Genomic DNA, 25,355 nt, shown 5'->3' on the forward strand with positions numbered 1-25,355 from the left:
ATCAGTAACAATACTTTCCACCATCCACATCCTTACTCGAAGCATCAATCTACTGTTTCGCATCATCAGTCTAGGACGCAGCATCAGCATCAGCAGATTGACAATTGCGATACTGATGATATTACGTAAGTATTTTTTTGTCTATTTTTTATTTATTTTTTTTTTTTAAGTTTGTAATTATTTTTGGAAAATTAGAGAAAATTTTTTTGCTTCAATGGCAGACATTTTGTTAAGTTACTTTTGGATAGATAATAAATTTATTTAATTTATTTGTTGTTTAAAAATTGAATTTTTGAGATTTAAAAAAAATGTCTGCTATTTTTAGGAAATTTTTTATTTTATTTTACGGGGGTGATTTTTTGGCACACAATTTATACTTTTTGGAATTGTGTATAAAAATTTAGAGTTTTAAAAATTTTTGGGTGGAAATGAATGATTGAAAAATTTAGAATATAATCTTAATTATTAGGAAAATAATTTTTTTTAAAATTATTTTTCGCGAAATGTGAGAAGAAATGTTCATTTTACATTCTTAGAAATGTAAATTTTTTATAAAAAAAAAATATAAACTCACATGGAAGAAGAAAAATAGAAAAATTACATTACATAATGTAGTAATGTGGCGCTCCAAATAAAAAATTGGAAAAATTACAATTTCAGATTGTAATTATCAAGATTTTGTGTTAAAAATTTTTGTATTAAATATTTAACAATTTTATGTATAAATTTGATATTTATTGTATAAAATTAACACAAAAAAGTGTTAAATTTTTGACATAAAAATTTTTAACACAAAATTTTTTGACATAAAATTTTTTACTGTGCATTGTAAAATATAAACATTGCATTAAAAACTCTGAAAATTAAAATTCAAAGTTTAAATTTATAAAAATATTATTTAGAACTGTAATTTTTCTAGTTTTAAATAAAAAGGGACACTTATTACTATTTATAATCCAATTTTTTAATTTTTTTTCCGTGTACCATGTGGAAAAATTATTAAATTTACACGGAAGAATATAAATTAATTATTTGTAAATTTTACATTTGAAAAATGCAAAGCTTACATTAAAGAAGAAAGAAAAAGCAAAATGAGGAGCCTTAAAAATTTTGTAACACAAATTTATTTCTTCTAAAAGCTCTAAAAATATTAAACAATTTAATTTAAAAATTAAAAAAAATTTTTTTTGCTTACTACAATATTTTTCAAGTAATTTTTGATCGTAGATCATAAAGAATTTTTTTTTATATTAACTAAGATTTTTCTTTTTGAATTTTTTTTTAGGTAACTTTAAAGAAATATTTTTCCTTGGGAATTTTCGAAAGCGTTTAACACTTCAATTCGAGGTACACTGGCCTCTAAAAATTTTTTTAAATTTAATAAACCAAAACCTTTTTTTTTTTTTTAGTTTTTAACCTATGTACACCAAAAACCAAAAATAAAAACGATGAAGAACAAAAATAATGAAACTTAGTTCGCGTATTTTTAAAACTTGATTCCTAATACCGAAAAAATTCCTTTGTTTCAGTATATCGTCCTTCAGAGGACACACATACACATGTAATGTCTCTTAATGTACCGATATATATGTATGCAAACATAGAAACGCACCGAGACATTCACAATAATAATATAAACAAAGGAATTATCAACGGTTTTTTTATCTTACTTTTTATACTTTTATTTACATTACGTAATCGTTGATTGAAAATATATATGGTCAAGTAGACAATGTAATTAATAAACTATAATTAATTTTTTAATTTTATTTTTTTTTATGATAATTAATTACTTAAATATCTGATTGTAGGATAACGAGACAGATTTTTGAGAATTTTTAGAACTTCTTTGGAGAAAAAACAATGAAAAATACTTTTATATTTGATCAAAATTTTTTGGATACTTTAGGGAAGTAGCGCCACTTAATTCAGCTGAAAAAAAAATTTTCTCACCTAGAGAAAATTTTTCTCTTGAATTTTTGATACCCATTTTATATTATTTTAGCGTGCAATTTTACATATTGAATGAAAAAAAAAGATTCAATATTATTTGATCTTCAATTTGACATTTTAATCAATAAAAATATTAATAAAAATTTACTATCAAGATTTTTAATTTTTTGGAGCAAGAGCCTAAATTTTCTTAAAACAAGATGATTTTTTTGACTTAAATAAATTTTTTTGGTTCAAGATACTATTTTTTAAAGCAAGAGAATTAATTTTTTTGGAATAAGTGAAATTTCTTGTCAAAAAAAATTTTTTTTTCTCAAAAAAATAATTAAGAAGAAAAATATTTTCTTGACTCAAGTAAACTTTTTTTTTTTATGTGTTACCGACATTACGCTCTTAAAATAAATCAGTGGAATTTCACTAATTTATTTTAAAAGAGTAAAATATTTTTTGAAAAATTAATAATTAAAAAAAAATTTTTTTTTAACTAATTATTAAAAATGTTAATTAAAGCCTTTAAAAAAAAAAAAAAAAGAAGTAATCCATTTTTCAAGTAATTAATAATTAGAATAAATTAAACTACTAATTAATTAACAAAATAAATAATTAAATAAATTACAATTATTAATTTAAATTAAAAAAATTACAATTATTAATTTAAATAAAAATAAAAATAAAAAAATTTTTAAACATGACATCAATGTATAAACATAAACGCGCATAGAAACACACACATAGTCATACATCAACGTAGGGATTATTGGCAGCTCCCGAACTCCGATTTTTGTCACGTTTCTTGTGTACATAGCACATTCCTTTACTACTGAAATATATATATATATATATATATATATATATATATATATATATATATATATATATATATATATATATATATATATATATGTACACAAACATGCATCTTAGTTGTAAGTCCTCTAGGTGTTACACTTACATGCATAAAATACAGTACTTTACACATATTATAGTTAATAATAATGACCGTGTAAGTGAAGAAGAACAGAAGCAAATTTTTTGGGGGGCACAGTTTTCTCAGTGTGCGGTCAGACGGACTGTAGGCTGGACAATGCTTGCCGATAAATTTTAGAGTTTATTTTATTCAGCATAATTACGAGTCTTTGTTTTAACTTTCACGGAGATCTTATCTATTTCATTTTTATCGCCTTTTATTGCTATAATTTTAAAATGTATTATACTTTGTTTAGCGACTACAAATTATTTGAGTAAGTGTTTTTTTATTGAAGATTATTTTTCGGTAATTATGGCGTATTTTAAATTTTAATATTAAATTTTAAGTGTTATATTTTTTTTTATAACAGTAAATTTTTAAAGAAATTTTTGTGTTATGTTTTTAAATAGTTTATTATAAATTTACATTGTGAATTTTTTTTTTAAATTTATTTCGTTAAAAATTATTGAGTTTGCAGCGCGTTAAAATATATAAAAATATATTTTTTTATTTGAGTAATTTATTACAGTAAAAAAATTAGAAATTAAATTTATTATTATAGTTTATTGAATTATCTATAGGCGGATATTTTTTATTTTTCAAAAAATTTTTTACTTCATCAAAAAATAATTAAAAAATTGTCGAAAGTCTGGATCAAATTCAGTAACAATTTAATATTTAAGTAATTGATTATTATTATAAATAATTATAGGTTGTTAAATTCTTAACCCGGCAATATTTTTTTTTTTTTTCCAAAAAATAGTTTCTTTGTTGCAAGAAAAAAAAACTCTGAAATTTAAAATGTCTGAGATATTTGTACTACTGAAAGTATAAATTCTTGAAATTCTTTAGAAGCAAAATAAATTAACAAAAAATTGTTATAAATATTTTTAAAAAGAATTTATTGAATATTCTACCAGAAAATATTTTTAATATTTATTTTCTCAAAAAAATTTCGAGAAATTTCTCGAAAATCTGTCTCTCAAGTTAACCCACAAATATATATTTTTTTCATTTGATATTTAAATAATTAATTATTATAAAAAAATATTTAAAGTTTAATAAATTTTCGACGTGAAAATATTTTAAGCTTGAAAAAAAATATTTTTTTCGTACCAAAAAAAAATTTCTAACATTCTTACTTCTGAAACTCTCCTTGATTTTTTTTTTTTTTTACAAATAAACTACCAAAAATTCTTTGTATGGTGTTTGAAATTTTGATAAATATTTACAAGTAGGGTCAACTATTTTAATTTGCATTTTTTTGAACGAAATTTCTATTTAATTTTATTGAAATATTTTTTTATTTTTTTAAATTTATAAATTTTTTAGAAAATTGTAAGATTAAGTTTTTTTTTTTTTAATTGTTCATTTTTTATGTACTTTTCAAAAAAAAAAATAAAATAGAAATTTTATCCAAAAACATAGAAAAAAATTTTTTCCAACTTTTCGAGGCAAAAAATTTATCGAAATTTTTATTTTTTTCTTTCACGACATTTTTTATCAAAAATGCGCCGTAAAAAAATTTTTAATGCTAATTTTTCACCTAAATATGGCTAAAAAAAAAAAAATTGACCCCACTTGTAAATAATTATCGAAATTTTTAATTTTTAATTTTTATTTCTTTAGATTTATTACTCCAAAAAAAATTTTATAAAAAATTCTACATATAGTTGATTAAATTTTCTATCCCTGCATATTTTTTATTTTATTTTTTAATCATTCATTGGTCCAATACTAAATCATTAAAATTAAAAATATTTAATTTTTATACCAATTTTTCAAAAAAAAAATTTTTTTTTTTAATTTATTAAAGCCAAAAAAATTTTTTAATTTTCTAAATTTGTGAATTTGTAAATTTGTAAATATTTAGCATTTTTAGTCGAAAAAAATCACCTCCAGTTAATAATTTCCATATTCCATAAAAATTAAGTGGGTCCTTGGGTTATTTAATAAATGTTATTATTATTGTTTTATTTTATTATTTATATAAATTTGCTACGTGTGTATTGGTAGAACACGCAGTATTGATTAATTTAGTTTCACGTTTCTCCTCACGCATGCGTGTATTCTAGATGTTTCAATAAAATATTTCATTGTCATATTTAAAGTTATCGTTAAGTTTGAGTACAACATTTATTTTAATTATCAATTGTATTCATAATTATAATAATAATTATTCAAAGGGCGAGCGGGCGGGGGGAAGGGTTGAATGTGAGACACGAGGGTACATGTAATCTTTTTGTCCAGCATCAGTGACATCGCGGGCTCCGCCACCGAAGACAAGCCCGATCCCGACACAATCAAGATGTTTGTAGGTCAGGTGCCTCATGATATGGAGGAAAATGATCTGAGAACGATGTTTGAGGAGTTCGGACGTGTTCATCAGATAAATGTTCTCAGAAATAAATACACTGGCTCACATCAAGGTAATTTATTCTTAATTTTCAAAAATTTGATTTTTTAAATTTCAATTCAAAATTTTCGGTTTAATATTCAAAATAAAAAAAAATTATAAAAATTTTATTTTTCACAAAACAGTTCCTTATTAATTTTTTCCTATCGCTTATCTTTTTTTCAAAATTTGAATTTTTTATTCAAAAATTGAAGTTGCAAAATTTATCCGTAGTTTGTAAAAGTTTAAAGTAATTATTGTGGTTAAATTATTGAAGATACAAAAAAAATTATAAAATCATTATTGTAGAGGATTAAATCTTCTACAAAAAAGTTCTTATCAATTTTATCAAATTTTTAACCATTGAGCAAGAATTTTTAAAATTAAGTAAAATTTTCACCATTTCGTAAAACTAATAATTTACAAATTTAAAAATTTTTTTTTTTTAGTTTAAAATTACTCAGAAATTTTATTTAAAATTACAATTTTATTTTCTAAAAACTAATCAATTTTTTTTTATCATATAAAAAAAATAAATAAAAATAAAAAGCCAATAAATAATAAATAAGGCAAAAAAAAAAAGACTTATATTAATAAAATGGCAATAAAAAAAATTAATTAAAAATTCTTTTAAATAAGAAAAAAAGGGGTTAAATTGAATCAAAAATACTTTAATAATTTTTATTAAGTTGAATTAAAGAAAAATAATCCCTTACTTTTTGATAAAATACTCCGATATGGACTCAAACATTCTTAATAAGTCAATAAACAAAAAATAATCTCAAAAAAAAAATGTATAATTATCCAATCGTGTCAAGCGGTTCAATTTACCCCAGCGCAGGGATCAATTAAAGCAAGCATATTAAAAACTAAATCAATTACTTTTACTTGATTATTTATTATCTATTGTCATAAATTTTTATCCTTTGATTAAAAATAATTCTGCTTGTTTAATTATTGGTCAAATGTAATTTTGATGTAAAATCGAGATGCGCACGCAACTCTCAATGGCTAAGCCTATGTTTCAACTGTCCCTAGAATAGATGGATCAATTGACCCCACGGAATATTATCGGGGTAATTAGCATTTAATTTTAAAATTATAAAAATACTATTTATCGAGAGCTAAAAAAAGGTTCTATGGTTACACTGATAGAAGGATTTGTTTATATTTAATAAGCTTTATGAACTGTCCAATAAATGATTTTTTAACATCATAGGATGTAATAAATATTTATTTAAAATGAAAAGCAAAAATAGCAATTTGAAAAATATCAATAATTAAGAAATTACCTTGTATCTTGTGAAATATTGACATTTTTAAAGATATAAGCTTATTTCGATGCTACACTCATCAAGACCTTTCATTTGAGTACCCACATCAATTTTTCATATATTTCATATATTTATAAATATTATATATATGTATATATGAAAAATATATAAAAAATGCATGTGGGTACTCAAATAAAAGCTCTTGATGAATGTATCATCGGGATGAGCTTATATTTAAAAAAATGTCCATATTTGAGACAGTACAGTGCAATTTAACAAAAGTCATTATTCAATAAATCCAAATTTTATTTTTTATAGTTCATTTTTATGAGTTAAAAAATATTTATTAAATAATTGTCGTCCAATAAATTTAATTATTAATAGTTAACAAGTCCTTCCATCAGTGTATACAATTTTTTTTTAAATAAATAATAATTGCAAATTTTTAGCAAACCAGTGTATTATCGATTGACACTCTTTTCCCTTAAAAATGTAATATAAATTTTTCCAATGCGCAGAAAAGGTATTTTAATAATTAATTTCTTGGGGAAAAAATAAAAAATGAAGTATATATTTTATATATAAAATATGAAATATAATATCGTACATCTTAGAAGCTATTCTATAACAGAGCCTGAGTGTACCGTAAGGGGATGGAAAATTATAGGGTGGGAAAATAAAAGAGGGAGAAATAAGAAGGCGTGAGTATAACTGAGTAAAAGTGAGTATAGCTGCGAGTAGTCTTTGGATCGATGCTCAAACGCTATAGTCCAGGGTGCAGCTCTACCTACGTAGAGTTATTCACACAAAGTACCTGCTGTAGCGGATAGGACGAGGTAGAGCTAGCCAGGCTTCGAGCTTGCCAGGTCCGTAGAGCTTTCCTGGCATACCACAACCGTTACCTCGACTCGAACTCTACTCCACTCGTTTTATTGATCGCAGCCTATCCACGGCCGAAGAACACAAGGAACTAGGGAACCGAGGAACTCTCTAATGCTACGGAAAATATCTCAGACCTTGTCTTACACTGTAGAAAATTTCAGGGTGATTTTTTATTGATTTATTCACCCGGAAAATTTTTTTATTGAAATTTTAAATTGTAAATTAATTTTTGGAATTTTAATTGAATTTTTTTTTTTTTTTTAAATAGAACCAAAATTATTATCATTTTTTTAATGTTTAATAATTAGAAATTTACAAAGAAAAATTGTAATTATGCAGAAGTGAAGCCCTACTTATTTTAAATAAAATTTAAATTAAATAAAAAATCAAAAAATTAATTTTTTCTTGCAAATTTTTCTTCACAGCGAATTTTTTATAAAAATGATGAAAATTAAATTTTTTTAATTTTTTTTTAATTTGAAACTTAAAAAATTTTCAAATTATAATATTCTAAATTGTTTTTTCAAATTAATTCTTTTTTTTATCGCGCTTTAAGAAAAAAAATATTTCAATGACAAAAAAAAAATAGCGTCGTCACAATTTCATTTAAAAAATACTTAAAATTGTAATTTTGAATTTTTAAACGAAAATAAAATATTTAAATATTTCAATTTTAATTTCACTTCAATATTTATTGTATTACGAGAAGATATTTCTACATACAAAGAGTTTAAGATATAAAAATACTTAATTTTCATACTTTTCATAATTTTAATTATAAATCTGACCTAAAAAAAAAAAAAAAAAAAAAAAAAAAAACAATTAAAAAAAAATTCTTATTAATAATCAAATCAATTTTACAATTTTTTAAACTCAAAAATAGAGCGAGCCCCACTTCTGCATAATTAATATTCACTTAAAAAATTTTAAGGATGATTTTTAATTGATTTATTCACTTAGATAAATTTTATTTATATTAAAAGTAAATTCGTAATTTTATTTCAAATAAAATTAATTTTAAATATTAAAAAAAAATTGCATACAGAATTTTTAAATAAATTCACTATTTAATAATTTATTTAAGAAATTTAAAAACTTTTAAGTCATTTAAATTAATTTCAGTAAAATTAAAGTAATTAATTTTATTTAAATTTAATCATATTAATAATTTATTTTCTTTTAACTTTTTACGTTAAATTTATTTATTAAAATAATTTTTTTAAATTCAATTCAATTTTCTAAATTTTAAAAATTCCAATTAATATTTCCAAACTTAAATTTTAAATAAATTGTTATTAATTTTGAATTTAAAAAATTGTTGAAGCTAACTAAAATTTATTTAAAAAAAAACTCCCAATTTTTTACAGTGTAAATTTTCCTTTTTTTTTTCTATCAATAATCTTTCATAAGTCATTAATAAATTAATATTTAATTTAACTCGATAGTAAGTGATTAATTAATTTGTAATTTCTGTTGATCCAGGTTGCTGCTTTGTCACCTTCTACACAAGGAGAGCGGCGCTCGCGGCTCAAAATGCACTTCACAATATAAAAATTTTCAACGGAGTAAGTGCTCTCTTTTATTAATCCATCATTTTTTTTGTTTTATTTTATTTATTTATTTTTCTCCAGGCTTCTTGATTTTTTCCTGAGTTTAGAGAATTTTGTAGGGACTAAATAAATTATTTTTAATTTCCGCTGGCGGTACTGAAACTAATCTATTTAGTGATAGACAATCACTAAAGTTTTCCTTAATTTCCTACAGCGTTAAATCTAATTTACTGTTTTATAGAATCAATTTCCTGTTTATTGGATTTATTTTTTATCTTCAGAACAATCTCAGATTAAAAAAAAATGTTAAAATATAATTTTACAGAATTGAATAAATTTTTCATTATTTTTAAACCTTTTTTTTTAAAACATAAAAATTTACTGCCTTAATTTTTTTTTTAATTTATTTATTTTATCTAGATATATAATTAAGGAATGACCTTGTATCTCGTGAACTATTGACATTTTTTAAGATATAAGCTCATCCTGATGTTACACTCATGGAGACCTTTCATTTGAGTACCCACATCAATTTTTCATATATTTTATATATTATATATATGTATATATAAAAAATATATCAAAAATGCATGTAGGTACTCAAATGAAAGCTCTTGATGAGTGTAACATCAGGATGAGCTTATATTTTTAAAAATGTCAATATTTAAGAACGTACAGTGCAATTTAACAAAATTCATTATTTAATAAAGTAAAATTTTATTTATTTTTAATTCACATAGTAACTGCAAGGTTGCTAGTTAATTTTATTTATTTTATGATTAAAAAAGATAAATTCTCACATCCTTAAAAAAAAAATCAATTATAAAATTTCTCAAAAAAAAAAAAAATTTCATAAAAATTCAATTTTTTCTCGATTAAATAATTTTTTTTTTTTTAATTAAAAATTCTTTAAAATAATTTTCTTGGTTGAAAATTTTTCTTAAAAAAATTAATCAAATTTTTGATCATACATAAAAAAATTCTCATTTTATAAAATCAAATTTTTCTATTTTTTCTTTCAAAAATTTTTCAATGAAAATTTCTTATTCCAAAAAATTTAATCTTTTAACAATTAAATAAATAAAAAAATTTCCTTCCGATTTACCATCAGCGTAAAAATCCAGCTTACAATCTCATTCGTCGAATGCCGCCACCGTATTGTCTAATGATAAATTGCGATGACAAATGAAGACACCTCGGACTCTCCTGATAAAAAACTACTGAGAATAATTGCAATTACTTTACCTCTCAATTAGTCACCACTGATAAATCATAAATCATAAATCATAATTATAGCGAGAATAAAATAAAAATCAATAGCAATATAATCGAGATTGAAAACTAAAAAAAGTAAATAATTATTTCAGATGCATCGACCTGTCCAAATGAAGCCGGCAGACAGTGGCCACCGGAACGGTAAGTTACCTAAAATCAATTAGCATGTGTATGTGTTTTACATTAATTATAACAACCGTTTGTGTATGTGTATGTACATGTAACACACTACTAAATCATCCATGTTTAATAAAATCTTATCTAATCTCTTCCATGGCTTCCAACCCAACTACTAACAAATCGGCCTACATATCACATATTACATATAACATATAACATATGATAAAAAAAAAAAAAAAAAAAAAACATTAACAATGCTCGTATGTTTATCAGTAGGTCCAGTACAGGTAGAACGTGTAGCGAAAGACATGCAGCGTGGAATGAAACCACGGCTAAAAATACCCTGACATTTTGTTTATTTCTGATCACGCTCGCAAGGGCCCTACTTATTTTTCGGCTTACATTTACTATCGGATGTATAGTTTTAATTGAATCCTAAATGGAAAAACTTTAGAAAAAAATTTAGAAAATTTTAAACCTTGTTAAGAAAAATTTGCTGTTTAAAATACAAGCAAACTTTTAGTTTTTTTTTTTAATATCTTTAACCAGCCGGCGTTTTGAAAAATCATATTGTTCTAAATCGCTACAGAAATTTCTGGAGCTATTAAGCTGTAATTTGCACCTGTACACAGAACTGGAGAACAAAATTCTTAGCTCAAAAAAATTTTCACGTGTCTGAATGAAATAAAAAAACTGAAGTAAATTCTTCTTGAAATTCTATTTTTGGCAGAAGTTATTTTTTCTTAATTAAAATTATCGTAAATACTTGATAGAATAAATTTTTATATTTGATCAAGATTTTTAGATACTTTAGGGAAGTAGCGCCACTTATTTCAGCTAAGAAAAAAATTTTCTCACCTTGAGAAAATTTTTTTCTTGAATATTTGATTCCTTTTTTTTATTATTTTAGCGTGCAATTTTACATATTTAATAAAAAAAAATTCAATATTATTTGACATGTTAGTCAATAAAAATATTAATGAAAATTTTCTATCAAGATATTTAATTTTTTGGAGCAAGAAAAATTACTTTTATCAAGAAAAAATTTTTTTGGAGCCAGAGGCTGAATTTTCTCAAAACAAGGATATTTTTTTGACTTAAAAAAATTTTCTTGGATCAAGATACTATTTTTTAAAGCAAGAGAATTAATTTTTTTGTCAAAAAAAAATTTTTTTTTTACTCAAAAAAATATTTTCTTGGCTCAAGTGAACTTTTTTTTATGTACCTAATTTTTATATAATACAAAATTCCTTTTTTTTTTTTTAATATCTGACAAACTACTGAATTTATAGAAAAATTATAAGCTGCAGCTTATAGGAAATTAAATTTTCTACAAAAAAGATCTCTTGAACAAAATCTCTAAGTTCGATATTTCGCGAGATACAGAGCGTAATTCAACTCCAAAATTTTTTTGAACTAAGGTTTAAAATTTGGCTGAATTTTTGAAGAATTTTCCCCGAAAAAAGTACATATATAAAATTACACATGGTCGAGAAATTAACAACGATAAGCGACAGAATAACTAAGCTAAGCCGATAAGATATGATAACGAATTTGGTAAATGAAAAAAAGAATTTGTTTTGGTACAACCTGTGTTACATGTTGTATGAACACGCATGCTAGGTACGACTATTGTTGCTGTTAAAAGTAATATATTTATAAAATCTCCATATGTGAGTTGGTTTAAGACCATAAATATGTATGTGTCCCTCTCTTTGTGTGCACGGTAACTTTAAGGCGGGAAGGGGGCAAGAGTACAAACAGACTTAACTGACTAAACAGTTAAATATATACATATATAAATGTGACATGTGTGTGCAAGTGTGTACGTGTTTATATATATTTATATATATATATATATATATATATATATATATATATATATATATATATATATATATATATATATATATAGTTGTCGCAACGTGTGTGTGGTGTATAATAGAGTATGAGAAAGAAAAAGAAAGACAAAATAAAATAAAGGTATGCGTATGATGTCGCGACGATGAACGATCCGCTCACTTGTTGAGTGTTAGGAGTACGTCGTAAGAGTGCACTCAGTCTACGTCTATTATTTTTTGTAATTACTGCACACGGTGCAGACTTACTTACGAGACTTACGCCACTAACTTACTTAGCCGTCGGTTTCTATCCGCGAAATCGTGGTTGGAAAATTTTTAAACATTTTTCTTTTAGAAATTGTGCAACCTCGAAAAAATTACCCACTGCAAAAATTTGCGGAAAAATTATTTTGTTGCGCAACGACATGAGTGCTGTGTGGATTTTTTTAACTGAATAATTTTGTCTGGGGGGGGCCACGGCGCCTATTTGCGAGGGAGACATCAATGCCGAACTCGCGCCCTGTATGTGGCACGTGGCATCGCGGTGCAGGGAATTAGATATATATATATATTTATAATATGGATTGTGATAAGTGTTAATTTGAATTAACGCGGCAGAGGGCGTGTTCAGTGATACAGGCTTTGTAATATATATGTTATATATTATATGTGTGTTGTATTATAGATTTTATCGGGCTTTGTTGTTATTATTATTGTTGTTAATTTAATTGGTTTGTTGGTTGGTTGGTTTTTATTAGTTTGTTATTTATTGGAGGAGTAAGAGAAGATTTTAGTGGACTTAGTCTAAAGAAGTTTGCATGAACATGGCTATGAAGAGCAAAAAACAGTACGGTGGTGTGGCACATGTTAGTGCTGGTAGTCAGTATCCTGCTATTAATCAGACTTATTGGGCGCCACAGTCTCAGACTGTACCCTACTCGCTTCCAGGTATGCTACCCCCTTTTTTATTATAGGAAATTTTGGGGTCATTTGAATTTTTTATCAAATTTTCATTTTTTTTGGAGATATGAAATTTTGAGAAATTTGACTTTTTTTTTTTTTTTAAGTAAAATTTTTGGTTTTTATTACAAAATTTTTTGGAGTAGAAATATTTTTTTTAATTTATTATTATTTTTATGTAATTTTTTGGTAAATATTTTCATTTTTTTTAACGAAATTTTTATTTGATTTTATTGATAAATTTTTTTTTTGGGAAAAATACATAAAAAAAATAAATAATTAAAAAAAAAAAAGAATTGTCACAATTTTAAAAAATTTTTAAAATTTTCAAAAAAAATTTATAAATTTTTTAGAAAATTGTGATATTCAATTTTTTTTTATTGTTCGCTTTTTTATGTGTTAAAAAAAAAAATAGAATAGGAATTTTATCCAAAAACATGTGAGCCAAAATTTTTTCCAATTTTTGAAGGCAAAAAAAGCTATAGAAATATTAATTTTTGATTAAGAATATGGCCAAAAATATCTTTGACCCCACTTGTAAATAATTACCAAAAAAAAATTTTGTTTAAAGTAAAATTTTTGGTTTTTCTTACAAATTTTTTTGGAGTAGAAAAATTTATTATTATTATTTTTAAGTTTCAATTACTCAGAAAATTTATAAAATTCTTTTCTTCACTAGAATTAATTTTTTTAGTTTGTTGAATAATTTTTATCAAATTTATCGATTTTTGTCTGTAATTATGATTGTTATAATAAGTTTTTAAATTTGATGTTTTAATTCCCTGAGGATATTAACCTACTTCTATTTTTGTACTACTTGTTGATTTGATTTATCCATAAAAAAATTTATTTCAAAGTTTTCTGAATTTTGTAAATTTAGTTGAATTTTAAAATTAATATTATTATTATTATTTAAGATTTTTCTCCGAGCTCAAAATTACTCAGAAATTAAAAAAAAAATTACACTCGACTCCCAAAATTAAAAAAAATAATTTTTTTTATTATAAAAAAAAAAACATTTTTTCAAATTTTTTTGCATTTAAAAAAATTTTGAGCTCCAATTAATTTATCAAAAATCCCAAGTTTATTTTTAATTCTACTTTTTGTATTAATTTTTGGTTTATTAAAAAAAATTAATTTTTGGAGCAATAATTGTAATTTTTTAAATCTTCTTCTTAATTTTGGTTACAAAATTAAAAAAAAATTTATTTGAACTAATAAGATATTTTTAAAAATCGAGAAATTTTTTTTCTATAAAAATTAATTATTTTTTCTTAAAAAAAAATTTTTTTTCTACTTCTAAATACTTTAAATAATAAATACTTGTTTTATAAAAAAAAGAAAAATACTCGCGCCGACAATTAATCAAGATCTACGGTGTAAATGATTAACAGATGTATACAATAAAATAATAATAATAATAATATCTTCAACTACCTATGCTTGTATTTATTAATAAATATTAGACAGTAGAGTAAACAGTTGTAAGTACTTGTACTTATATTAGTATTTGTATTCGTACTAGTATTTGTATGGACGATGATAAACCTATAGCCCAAGCCGAGGCCTTCAAGATACCTCCCTCCACAATCTCCCTACGTTACAATCCATATTAGCACATATAAGCGAGGTATTTACGCAATTTGCATGTAATGTAAGCGGCATATCGTTGTCTGTTATTAAATAATTCATTATCATTATCATTATTATATTTATATTCATGTTCATTTCATTCACATCATTTATCATTTATCATACATCATACATCATAGTTATTAATATTAAATATTAAATATTAAATAATTAAATAATTAAATCTAAAAATTATCCGATTTTAAAATTAACGAAAAAATAAATAAATTGTAAGGTTTGGAGTAACTATTTAGTATGTAAGAAATGGTGCATCCCGTCGTTACTAAACGAGTATGCACAGCACACACCGGAAGAAGTAAAAAGAGTATTCTAAATCCCGCACACGTAGTACAGGGTTCGATTCCTACTTGAATACTAATTTTATATTAATGTATTATCGTGTCAATTTTTTTATTATTTGGTTTTGGTGTGTTTTTTTTTTTTTTTTTTTTTTTGTGGCTTAGTGGCATTAAATAATATTTGTTAATATAAATTGAATAAATTATGATGATTTTTTAAATTTAAGGTGAGGTAATTAAATCGGAAAATTTGGTGTTTTACTGATTGCAGATCGGAAGCTATTTGTTGGCATGCTGTCAAAGAAGTACAGCGAAAATGATGTAAGAAACATGTTTGACGTTTATGGTGCAATTGAAGAGTGCTCGGTATTGAGGGATAATAGTACCGGGCAAAGCAGAGGATGTGCCTTTGTTACATTTGCAACTAAACAGCATGCCATTAATGCTATTAAAGCACTCCATCATTCCCGTACAATGGAGGTAATGCCACTTATTATTGTTATATTATTGTAATTACTGTCACAATTGCTGGTTGGGAAAGGACATATTCTTAGGCTTATTATTATTGTTCTTCGTTTTCTTTTGGGTATTATTTTCGTGACTTGGGAATTGTTAAGTCACTGGATTTTTAATTTCAGGATTACTTACTGACGTCTTTTAGAGTATTTTTATCTATTGTGACAGAATTTATTTATTTTTATTTAATTTGGGGTTGAGGTAATTTATTTAATTTTTATTATTTATTTTTTTTTTATTTGTTTGTTTTAAAGTCGCATTAACTACTATTTAAATTATTAAATAAAATATTTTTTAAAAATTTAGAAAATTTGCATAATTAAGGAAAAAAATATCAATCATTTTTTTGGGTAATAATTAAAATAAATTTTTTAGATTGTAAAATTTTTAAATTATTATTTTACTTAATATTTATAATTTAAAAATTTTTATTCAAATTTATTTTATAAAAAATGACAAATTTTTTATTGTAATTTTGATAATTTTTTTTTCTAAATAAAATAATTTTTTTTAAGAAGTCAAATTGATTTAAAATAAAATTTTGGTCTTAGATTTATTCTACTGACGACATTTTAAAATAATTTTGTCAAATTTTGATTATTAAATTTGAAAAAAAATTTTTTTTTAATAAAATAAATATTGTAAAAAAAAAATAATTGAATTTTTTGTTAATTTTTTAATTTAAAAAATTATTTTTAAATTGTAATTCTCTTTATATTTTCTATTTTTAATAATTTAAAAATAAGATCAAAAATTGATTAAAAATCAATAATAAATATTTTGAATAAAAAAATAATTTTTGAGAATTTTAATAAAATTAATTATTCAAAAATTCGCAATAATAATTCAAATTTTAAATTAAATTAATAAAACTTTATAAAAATTTATTTATCAGTTAAAATTTGAGTTTTTGATAAAAGAAATGAATTTTTAAATAAAACCATTTAAGATTTTAATATTTTATTAACCTTTTAGCGAATTTTTTAATAAATCTCTTATTAAGATATCTTGATATCTTCAAGTCGACTATAAAACTTTTAAAAATAAATAATTATAAATTGGGTCTTTGAAAAAAGGGATATTTAAATTACTCAGAGGCCAAGTATTTCTGTCTCAATAAATTATAACTGGAAATCCGCCTCAATTATCGATTACACTAAATATAAACTTAACCTTTCGGTAAATTTTTCTCTCTAACCCACTGGAGATACAACATAATAACCCGATTTTAAATTTATCATAGTCATATCAAACACACCCACCAATCGGGATATTTTTAAGAATATTTATTTTTTATTTAGTCATTTTTTTTACTGAAAATTCCTAAAATAAAAATTTGAAAATTTTTAATGATTCAAAAGTTATTAAAATTAAAAAAAAAATTATTTTTGAGATTTAAAATATCAAAAGATCTTCCAAAATTCAATTTCCAAATTTTTAAGCATTAAAAAAATTTTTAAACCAAATAAAAGTAATTTTTTTTTATTAATAAAGTCAAAATTTAATCAGAATTGAAAAAAAGAAAATTTTAATTGATTAAAAATTTTTAAAAAATCAAAAATTGATGAAGGTATTAAAAAATTTTTTAAATTCAAAAATCAATACAATTGTAATTAGTTAAAATATTTTTTAAAATTCAAAAATTGAAGAAATAATTTTTTAATTTGAAAAAATTCAAAAATATTCCAAATTAAAAATTTTTAATCATTAAAAAAATGTTCAAAATTCAAAAATTGGACAAAAGATAAAAATTTGAAAGAAAAAGTACTTTAAATTCAAAATTTTAAACAATAAAAAAAATATTTCAAGATTAAAAAATGAATAACACAATTTTAATAATTTGGAAAATTATCAAAAAATTCAAAATCGAGAAAAAAATAAAAAAATGTTTAAAATTTTTAAATCAAAAAAATTTTAATTAATTAAAATATTTTTTAAAGCTCAAAAATTAAAAAATAATTTTTAATTTGAAAAAAATTCAAAAATTTTGAATAATTAAAAAAAATATTCAAAATTCCAAAATTAGATAAAAGATAAAAATTTGAAACAAAAATTACTTAAAATTCAAAATTTTAAACAATAAAAAAATGAATAAAAAATTTTTAAAATTTTCAAAAAATCAAAAAATTCATGTGGGTACTCATAAAAAAGCCAAAAAAAATCTCTAACTAATTCTAAAAAATTTCCAGGGTTGTTCATCGCCACTGGTCGTCAAGTTCGCTGACACGCAAAAGGAAAAGGATCAAAAGCGATTGCAACAGTACCAAGCAAACCTATGGAACATTGCCGGTACAGTTGGGATGCCAGCGCCGCACTATTTAACGAACGTAAGTAAAAAAAAAATTTGTGAAAATTTTTTTCAAAAATCTTTTGAGAAAAAAATTTATTGTAGAATGATACTCATGCATTGGCATCCGCGCAATTACTCCAACAGCTACAAACAACCCTGACACCGGGTGTAGGACCCTCAGCCGTAGCTTGTCCCACTGGCGCAAGTAATCCAGCAGCCATCAGCACCGTTCAGCACCAGCTGTTGATTCAGCAGCACCTTGGCCTGAACGGAGCCGCGGCTGTAACTCCTCAGGCTGTTGCAAGTCTCCCAGAGATGACCCAGAGCCATCTCCAAGGACTGGCAACTCTCGCGACTTTGGGTGGTGCCAACACTGGCGAATACATCGGAGGTAATTTAATATATATAATCTGTCACATTTCTTAATAAATATTTATTAATAACACAATTGCCAATAGATTTTGTTTATCTTACAGCTAATCCCGTTGGCGTTACCTCACCTATGAGCATGCAAGATCTTATGGCACTCGCATCGATGACTAATGCTGCTAATATTCAAGTACCTTCTGGCAGTAAGTTTTTTTTTCAATCTTAAGGCTTTGTTTACATTATTATTATCTCAATACTCAGTTACAAAAGTTACAAACATTTTTTTTAATGCCTGATTAAAATAATTTTATTAAAAAAAATTTTTTTTTGTCAAGCAAATTTTTTTTTAAATCTGATTTAAATAATTTTATAGAAAAAAAAATTACCTTTTTTTTTAACAGCTTATTAAAATAATTTAATAAGAAAAAAATTTTTTTTTAAGCTAATTAAAATAATTTAAAAGAAAGAAACTTGAGCTAATTTTTTTTTTTTTTTTTTACCTAGTTAAAGTAATTTCGTTAAATCTTATAGAAAAAAAAATCTGAGATAATTTTTTTTATTGCCTGATTAAAATAATTTTATTAAAAAAAAATTGAGCCGATAATTTCATAAAAATAATTGATTCTTTGAGGCTGAGTGCATAAAATAATAAGAAAAAATTTTATTTAATAATTTTATAATTCAAATTATTTTTTAAAAAATTGTAGATAATTTTTTATTTTTTTTTTAGGTTCGGTTAATTTTTTTTTTTTTTTTTTTTTCAATTTTTTTAATTTAATTATAGAATATTATTCAATTTATTTGACTAAATTATTCTTATTATTTTTACAGCATTGGGTGGATTAGTTAATTCACAAGGAAGTCTTACTCAATGTAAGTACAATTTAATATTCAAATTTTATTTGTATAATTAAAATTCAGTATTTTAACTTTGAAATAAAATAAAAAATTTTCTAAATTTTTTCGGTAAAAAAAAAGTAATTTAAAAAAATTTTTTAAATATCAGTAATTGTAATAATTAAATAAAAAGTAAAAAAAATTAATGATTAATGATTAAAATGCTAACGTGTGAATAGATTATAGATTATTGATTATTGGCTTACAGGGCCAACAGCAACGCAAGTTACCAATAATGGAACAGCAGTGAGTAACGCAAATGGGTTTAGTCCAGTATCCCTTACACTTAACTCTCTGGCTGGGACAGCATCGTTAAGTGCTGGTGCTAACGCTGGTAGCCTTCAAGACTCATTAAACAATGCTTACTCAAGCTTGCAACAATATGCAGGTACATTACATTCGCTTAATAATAGTAATAATAATATTTACAACAATTATTCTCCTTATATTATTAATTTATAAATATTCAATTAATAATTTATATAGTTTGAGGTTGGTGGATTTTTAGATTCTCATGGTTTTAATTACAATTATCTAATTAATTATTATCAAAAATTATAATTGATTAATTGGTGAATTTTTTAATTAAAAAAATTCTTGTTTTTTTTTTTTTAAGACAAAATTTTTTTTAATCTTTTAATAATTATTTTATTTTTATCTGACAATTCTTAAAAAAATTAATTAAAATTATTTGAAAAATTTACAAGCTTAAAATAATTTTTTTTACAAGTAAAAAAATTTTTTTTTCTATTTAAAAAGGTCTAAAAATATTAGAAATTAAAACGCCAAAAAATTCTAATTAATTATTATTATTATTAAAAATTATAATAGATAAATAGGTGAATTTTTTTATTGAAAAAAAATTCTTATTTTTTTTTTAAACAAAATTTTTTTTACAAATAAAAAATTTTTTTTTTCTATTTAAAAAAGTTTAAAAATATTTGAAACTAAAAAACCAAAAAATTCTAATTAATTAAAAAATTTTTTTAGACTAAAATAAAAAAAAATTGTCTTAAATCTGAAAAAAATTTTTAAATTTCAAAAAATTAAAAAAAAATTTTTTTATATTGTTAAATAAAAAAAAAATTGATTAAAAATATGAAAAAAATTAATTAGACACTTTTTCCGAAGAGTAAAAAATTTCATAAATTTTTTTTTTAAATTATAAATAATAATTAACAGATATTGTCATTTAAAATCATGAGAAATAGCCAAAAAATTTCATTAATCTCGCGAAAATCATCTCAAAAATTTTTTTAAAAAAATCATAATTAAATAAATCTATATTTCTAAAAAAAAAAAAAAAAAAATACAACAAACAATTGATGAATTTTTACAACACGATAACACACGTCATGCGAAGCTCTCATTGGAAAAACTGTGACTACAAGTACAAGCACTGCAGCCAGTGTACAAGACAATAAAAAAGGATTAAATAATAGTGAGTAAATTAGTCGCGGACGTGTATAAACAATTAGATAGGACTAGCAGTATTTTCAATTATTTTATACTACACACTTGTTATTAATTAAAACGTATTGCATATCATCATTTTTTTTCGCCTCTTTTTTCTTTTTATCTCTCAAATTTTCAAAACAATTTTTTTTTTTGATAAATAAGTAAAATAATTGTTTTTGTTGTTTTATAAAAAATGAAGGATTCTCGGCGCTGCCGACTGCTGGACAGACTGGAACGACCACAGGGAACTCCTCAGTTGCATCGGCTGTAGCTGCTGCAGCATTGGCAGCGCAGCAACAAACGATGATTATAAATGCTGCTGGAAAACAAATCGAGGGCCCTGAGGGCTGCAATTTATTTATTTATCATCTGCCTCAGGACTTTACGGATTTTGATCTTGCGTCCACTTTTGTACCTTTTGGTAACATGCTGTCTGCTAAAGTTGTCGTTGATCTCAAGACAAATACCAGTCGTTGCTTTGGTAATTTTTTTTTAATTCAATATCATTTTTTTAAATTGATTTAAATCGTATAAAAAAATTTTTTTTAAATTAAATATTACAAAATTAAATTTTCGTAACATTTAATTAGTTTTTTTAATTTATTCTGAGAATTAAAAAAATCTTTTAAAATCGAGTTAATTATTTAATCAGAGTAAACATTAATTTTATGTCACTAAAAATAATAAGAAAATTAAATTTTGTCTTATATTTAAAATAATATTAAATTTTTTTAAATAAGTTATAATAATTTTTTTGTGCTGTTTAAAATAAACAAAAATTTTGTGTAATTAAATAATGAATTATGTTAAATTGCACGGTACTTTCTTAAATATTGATATTTTTAAAGATATAAGGTCATTTTGATGTTACTCTCATCAAGAGCTTTCACTTGAGTACCCACATGCATTTTTGATATATTTTTCATATATCCATATATATATAATATATATATTTTGAAGATATAAGTTCATCCCGGTGTTGCACTCATCAAGAGCTTTCATCTGAGTACCCACATGCATTTTTGATATATTTTTCATATATATATATATATATATATATATATATATATATATAAATATATAAAATATATGAAAAATTGATGTGGGTACTCAAATGAAAGGTCTTGATGAGTATAATGTCGGGATGAGCTTATATTTTTAAAAATGTCAATAGTTCACAAGATACAAGGTCATTTCTTAATTATGTATTTAGAAATAGAGAATTTTGGAATGGAGCAATAATTTTTCTCAAAATTAGAGTTTATAAAAAAAATTACACAGCAAATTAAAATAAACTCATATAAAAAATAAAAAAAAAAAATTTTTTTTACTGTAATAAAATAATTAAAAAAAAAATAATGTCCTCAGGTTTTGTATCGTATGACAATCCAGCAAGTGCAGCAGCAGCTATTCAAACAATGAATGGTTTTCACATAGGCGCTAAGAGACTTAAAGTTGAACATAAACGAGCCAAAGAAGCTGCCAAACCGTATTAACAGGGTGCTAAAACAGGCGCAGTTTTGTAGGTAGACTTTTGTATATAATTTTTTTTTATTATTAATTAATTACTCAAAAATTTATATTTTTATAAATTAATCAAACACTTTGAGATGTCAATGTCAATATAATGTACAATATTAATTATTAATTATTATTATAAATTATAATTATTAATGAACGGGAACAACGTCTAGTCAATCAGTATTCAAAACAATTTTTTTTTACTAGTCGCGTTTTTTTGTAAAAAGTAAAAGTACACTGTCAAATTATATATCTGTGATACGCGGGACTTGTTAGTTTGTCTTTTTATTTTTATTAAGTTTATTATTATTAGTACTTTAATAATTATATATTTCTGTTTTATTTGATTTATTTAAATGGACGACTTAAATCGTTATCGTGGCTGTATTGTTAATCGTTGCTACAGTTGTAATGTGTGTATGTTAACTTTGCTTGTAGGTATAATTATTATTTATTATTTATTTATTATCATACATTATTTGTAAAGACGCGCGGTTTATTTTTTAACAGCGACTAATTTTTTTTCTTTATTATTATTACTATCACGGACGCGATGGAAGATTATTAGATTTTATAGAAGATTTAATTATGAATAAATTTAATAAAAAAATTTTTTTTTTATTATTTAAAGATTTAAAGCCTTTTTTTTAATAAAAAAATATTTAATTAATTTTGAAAAAATTTTTATTTAACTGATAATAAATTTTATTCAATAAAAAAAATTATTTAAGAATTTTTAATTAAGAGAAAAATAAATTTAAAAAAATTTTTTTTCATATTTAATTTTTTTTTTTTTTAATTTTATTTGTTTCAAAATATTTAGTAAAAAATTTTTTTTAAAAATCCACAAATTAAATTAATAAAAAAAATTTTTAATTTTTCATATTTTTTATCTCATTAAAAATAAAATTTCTAAATATTTATTTATTTATTTTAAAATTTGTAAGTAATTATTTCTTAATTTTTTTATTCGTCAATTAAATGTTAATAATTATTTAATGAGAAAATTTTTCGGAAATTCCCTCAAAAATATTATTAATTAATTTTTTAAGTATTTCTACTTATTTTTTTTTATGAAAATTTTTTTTATAGGAGGGTACTTGGAAAATTAATTAAATTATCTAAAATAATTTTTTTTTGTTCAAAATCTTTTTTTTTTTACAAAAATAAAATTAATAAAAATTTCTTCTAAAAAAATGTAATAATCTTCTAAAAAACTAACACTATATGTCTCTATTCTCGTCCGTCAATAATAAATCTCAAAAATTAGTAAAAAATCTCGCATGACCCGGATTGCAACGTAAATACGCTTCTTATCGTTTACTCTTTTCTCATGAAAAAAAATAATAATTAAAAAAAAAAATTTATCTAAAATCACAATACTCATTTATAATTTAAAATTAATATTTAAATATTATTTATAATTACTTAAATGTTGTTACTTTAAACTAGCCGCGTGTAATAACTAACATTTTTGTGTATTTGTTGTGTGTCAGCAGGTGCAGGCCTGTGACGTTGTGGCCGGAATATTACTGTGTGCCATACCATGTCTATCTCGCAAATAAAAATCACACACACACACAACACACATACACATACACGTACATTTAATATATTTATATATATATATATTTATAAATATATCTATACAATATAATATAAAAGAAATACTTTAAATATTTAATTAAATATATATAAATATATTTAATCACACTTTGTATCACAGTATGTCGTTTTGTCGCGTGGTGCCTGTGTGTGTATTTACAAATTTTTAAACAAATACAAAACCAATCCTCAAAGTCCTCAAACATCCCCTCCTTTTTTACATATATATATATATTATAAAAATATATTTTTTTTTTTAAATTTTTTTTTTAAAGCCAAACACTTTTACAAACAAGCACGTTTATTTTTTCCGCTTATTAATTTATGTTGCTTATTTTTTTTTTTTTCTAGTTTTTTTCGCTTTTCACGGGAAGACGGTTTTTTTATTTTGAAAATTATATAGAAGTGAATTATTTTCAACATATGAAGAAAAAAATTTTTTTCTTTAAAATAATTTTTTTGTTTAAAAAAATCAAATTTTTGATTTGAAAATTCTTCCAATTAAATTTTGATAAATCTTTCAAGGTTAATATTTTTTTTTCTATTGTTCATTAAAAGTAGAAAAATTTTGATGTGCAAATTTAAGAAAATAAAAAAATTTTTATAAAATCCAATTTTTGGAAATTTTTATAATTTATCCGATAAAAAATTTCTTTGATTTATGGGAAGGTATTTTGAACCATAAAAATAATTTTGAGCTCTATAAAAAGAGCAGGAAAAATTTTTAACTAAAAATTTTGTTTGATTTGAGTCAAAAAATCCTTCATTAGTTCAAAAATTTCTCTTTGGAGAAATTTTCCATTAAAAATCTTTATAAAATTCAATTTTTTATCTAAAATCTTAATAATTAACCCGTCAAAAAATTTATTTGGTCAATAGAAAAAATTTTGAACCAAAAAAATAATTTTGAAAATTTAATTGAAACCAAAATTCAAAATTATTTTAGTAAAAAATTTTTTTTAAATCAAATAAATTTTTTTTTATTAAAAAATCAATATTTTCAATTAAAAATTAAAAAATAAAAATTCTTTAACCAAAAAATAGTTTTTAATTCATCAAAAAAAAAATTTCGTTTTTTAAATAAAATAAATTTTTTTTTCACCAAAAAAATTAATTTTGACCTTCAAAATTTAAAGAAAAATATTCTCTAACCAAATAATAATTTTTAATTCATAAAAAAAAATAATTTAGCTCAAAATTTCTTCCCTTAAATAAAAGAAATTTTTTTCGGCCAAAAATAAATTTTTACCTTAAAAAAAAATACTTCTATATAAAATTCAAACTTTAAAGTTCAAAAAACTAAAAATTACCACAAAAACACACGAATCCCCGTGTATTTTTTTTTATTTTTTGTTTTTTTTTTCTTCAACTTATTCGTTTTCTCTAATCCCCTGCCCAACACACACGTCTGAATATAGTCAACGTCAAAATAATAAACGCAACGCACCGCAATCTCTTCGTCTCGTCAATTACAAAAAAGGATGTGGAAGAGAAGCTTGTTTTAATGATAAACAATAAACGAACTTTATATTATTATTATTATTATCAGAC

General features: G+C 22.6%; 1 protein-coding gene across 10 annotated transcripts; it reads left to right on the plus strand.

Annotated features, from left to right (window-relative positions):
* LOC141538067 (CUGBP Elav-like family member 2) lies at nt 1-23,919 on the plus strand. Of its 10 annotated transcripts, none has more exons than XM_074259346.1 (13): nt 3,005-3,194; nt 5,171-5,349; nt 8,954-9,036; nt 10,389-10,437; nt 15,420-15,628; nt 17,854-17,991; nt 18,057-18,345; nt 18,413-18,526; nt 19,155-19,196; nt 19,429-19,608; nt 20,878-21,159; nt 22,047-22,204; nt 23,696-23,919. In XM_074259346.1, the coding sequence occupies exons 1-12, from the start codon at nt 3,157-3,159 to the stop codon at nt 22,172-22,174; spliced, it is 1,731 nt and encodes a 576-aa protein (XP_074115447.1). In that variant the 5' UTR covers nt 3,005-3,156; the 3' UTR covers nt 22,175-22,204; nt 23,696-23,919. The 10 variants fall into 10 exon arrangements, with proteins under 10 accessions (XP_074115452.1, XP_074115447.1, XP_074115449.1 ...); XM_074259348.1 differs by having other exon boundaries at nt 23,699-23,919; XM_074259345.1 differs by having other exon boundaries at nt 22,047-22,200.
* The last annotated feature ends 1,436 nt before the right edge of the window (nt 23,920-25,355 follow it).

Source organism: Cotesia typhae, unplaced genomic scaffold (assembly GCF_013202065.1).
Source record: "Cotesia typhae breed Kobodo isofemale line unplaced genomic scaffold, CoteBio_Ctyphae contig_20, whole genome shotgun sequence".
NCBI lineage: Eukaryota > Metazoa > Arthropoda > Insecta > Hymenoptera > Braconidae > Cotesia > Cotesia typhae.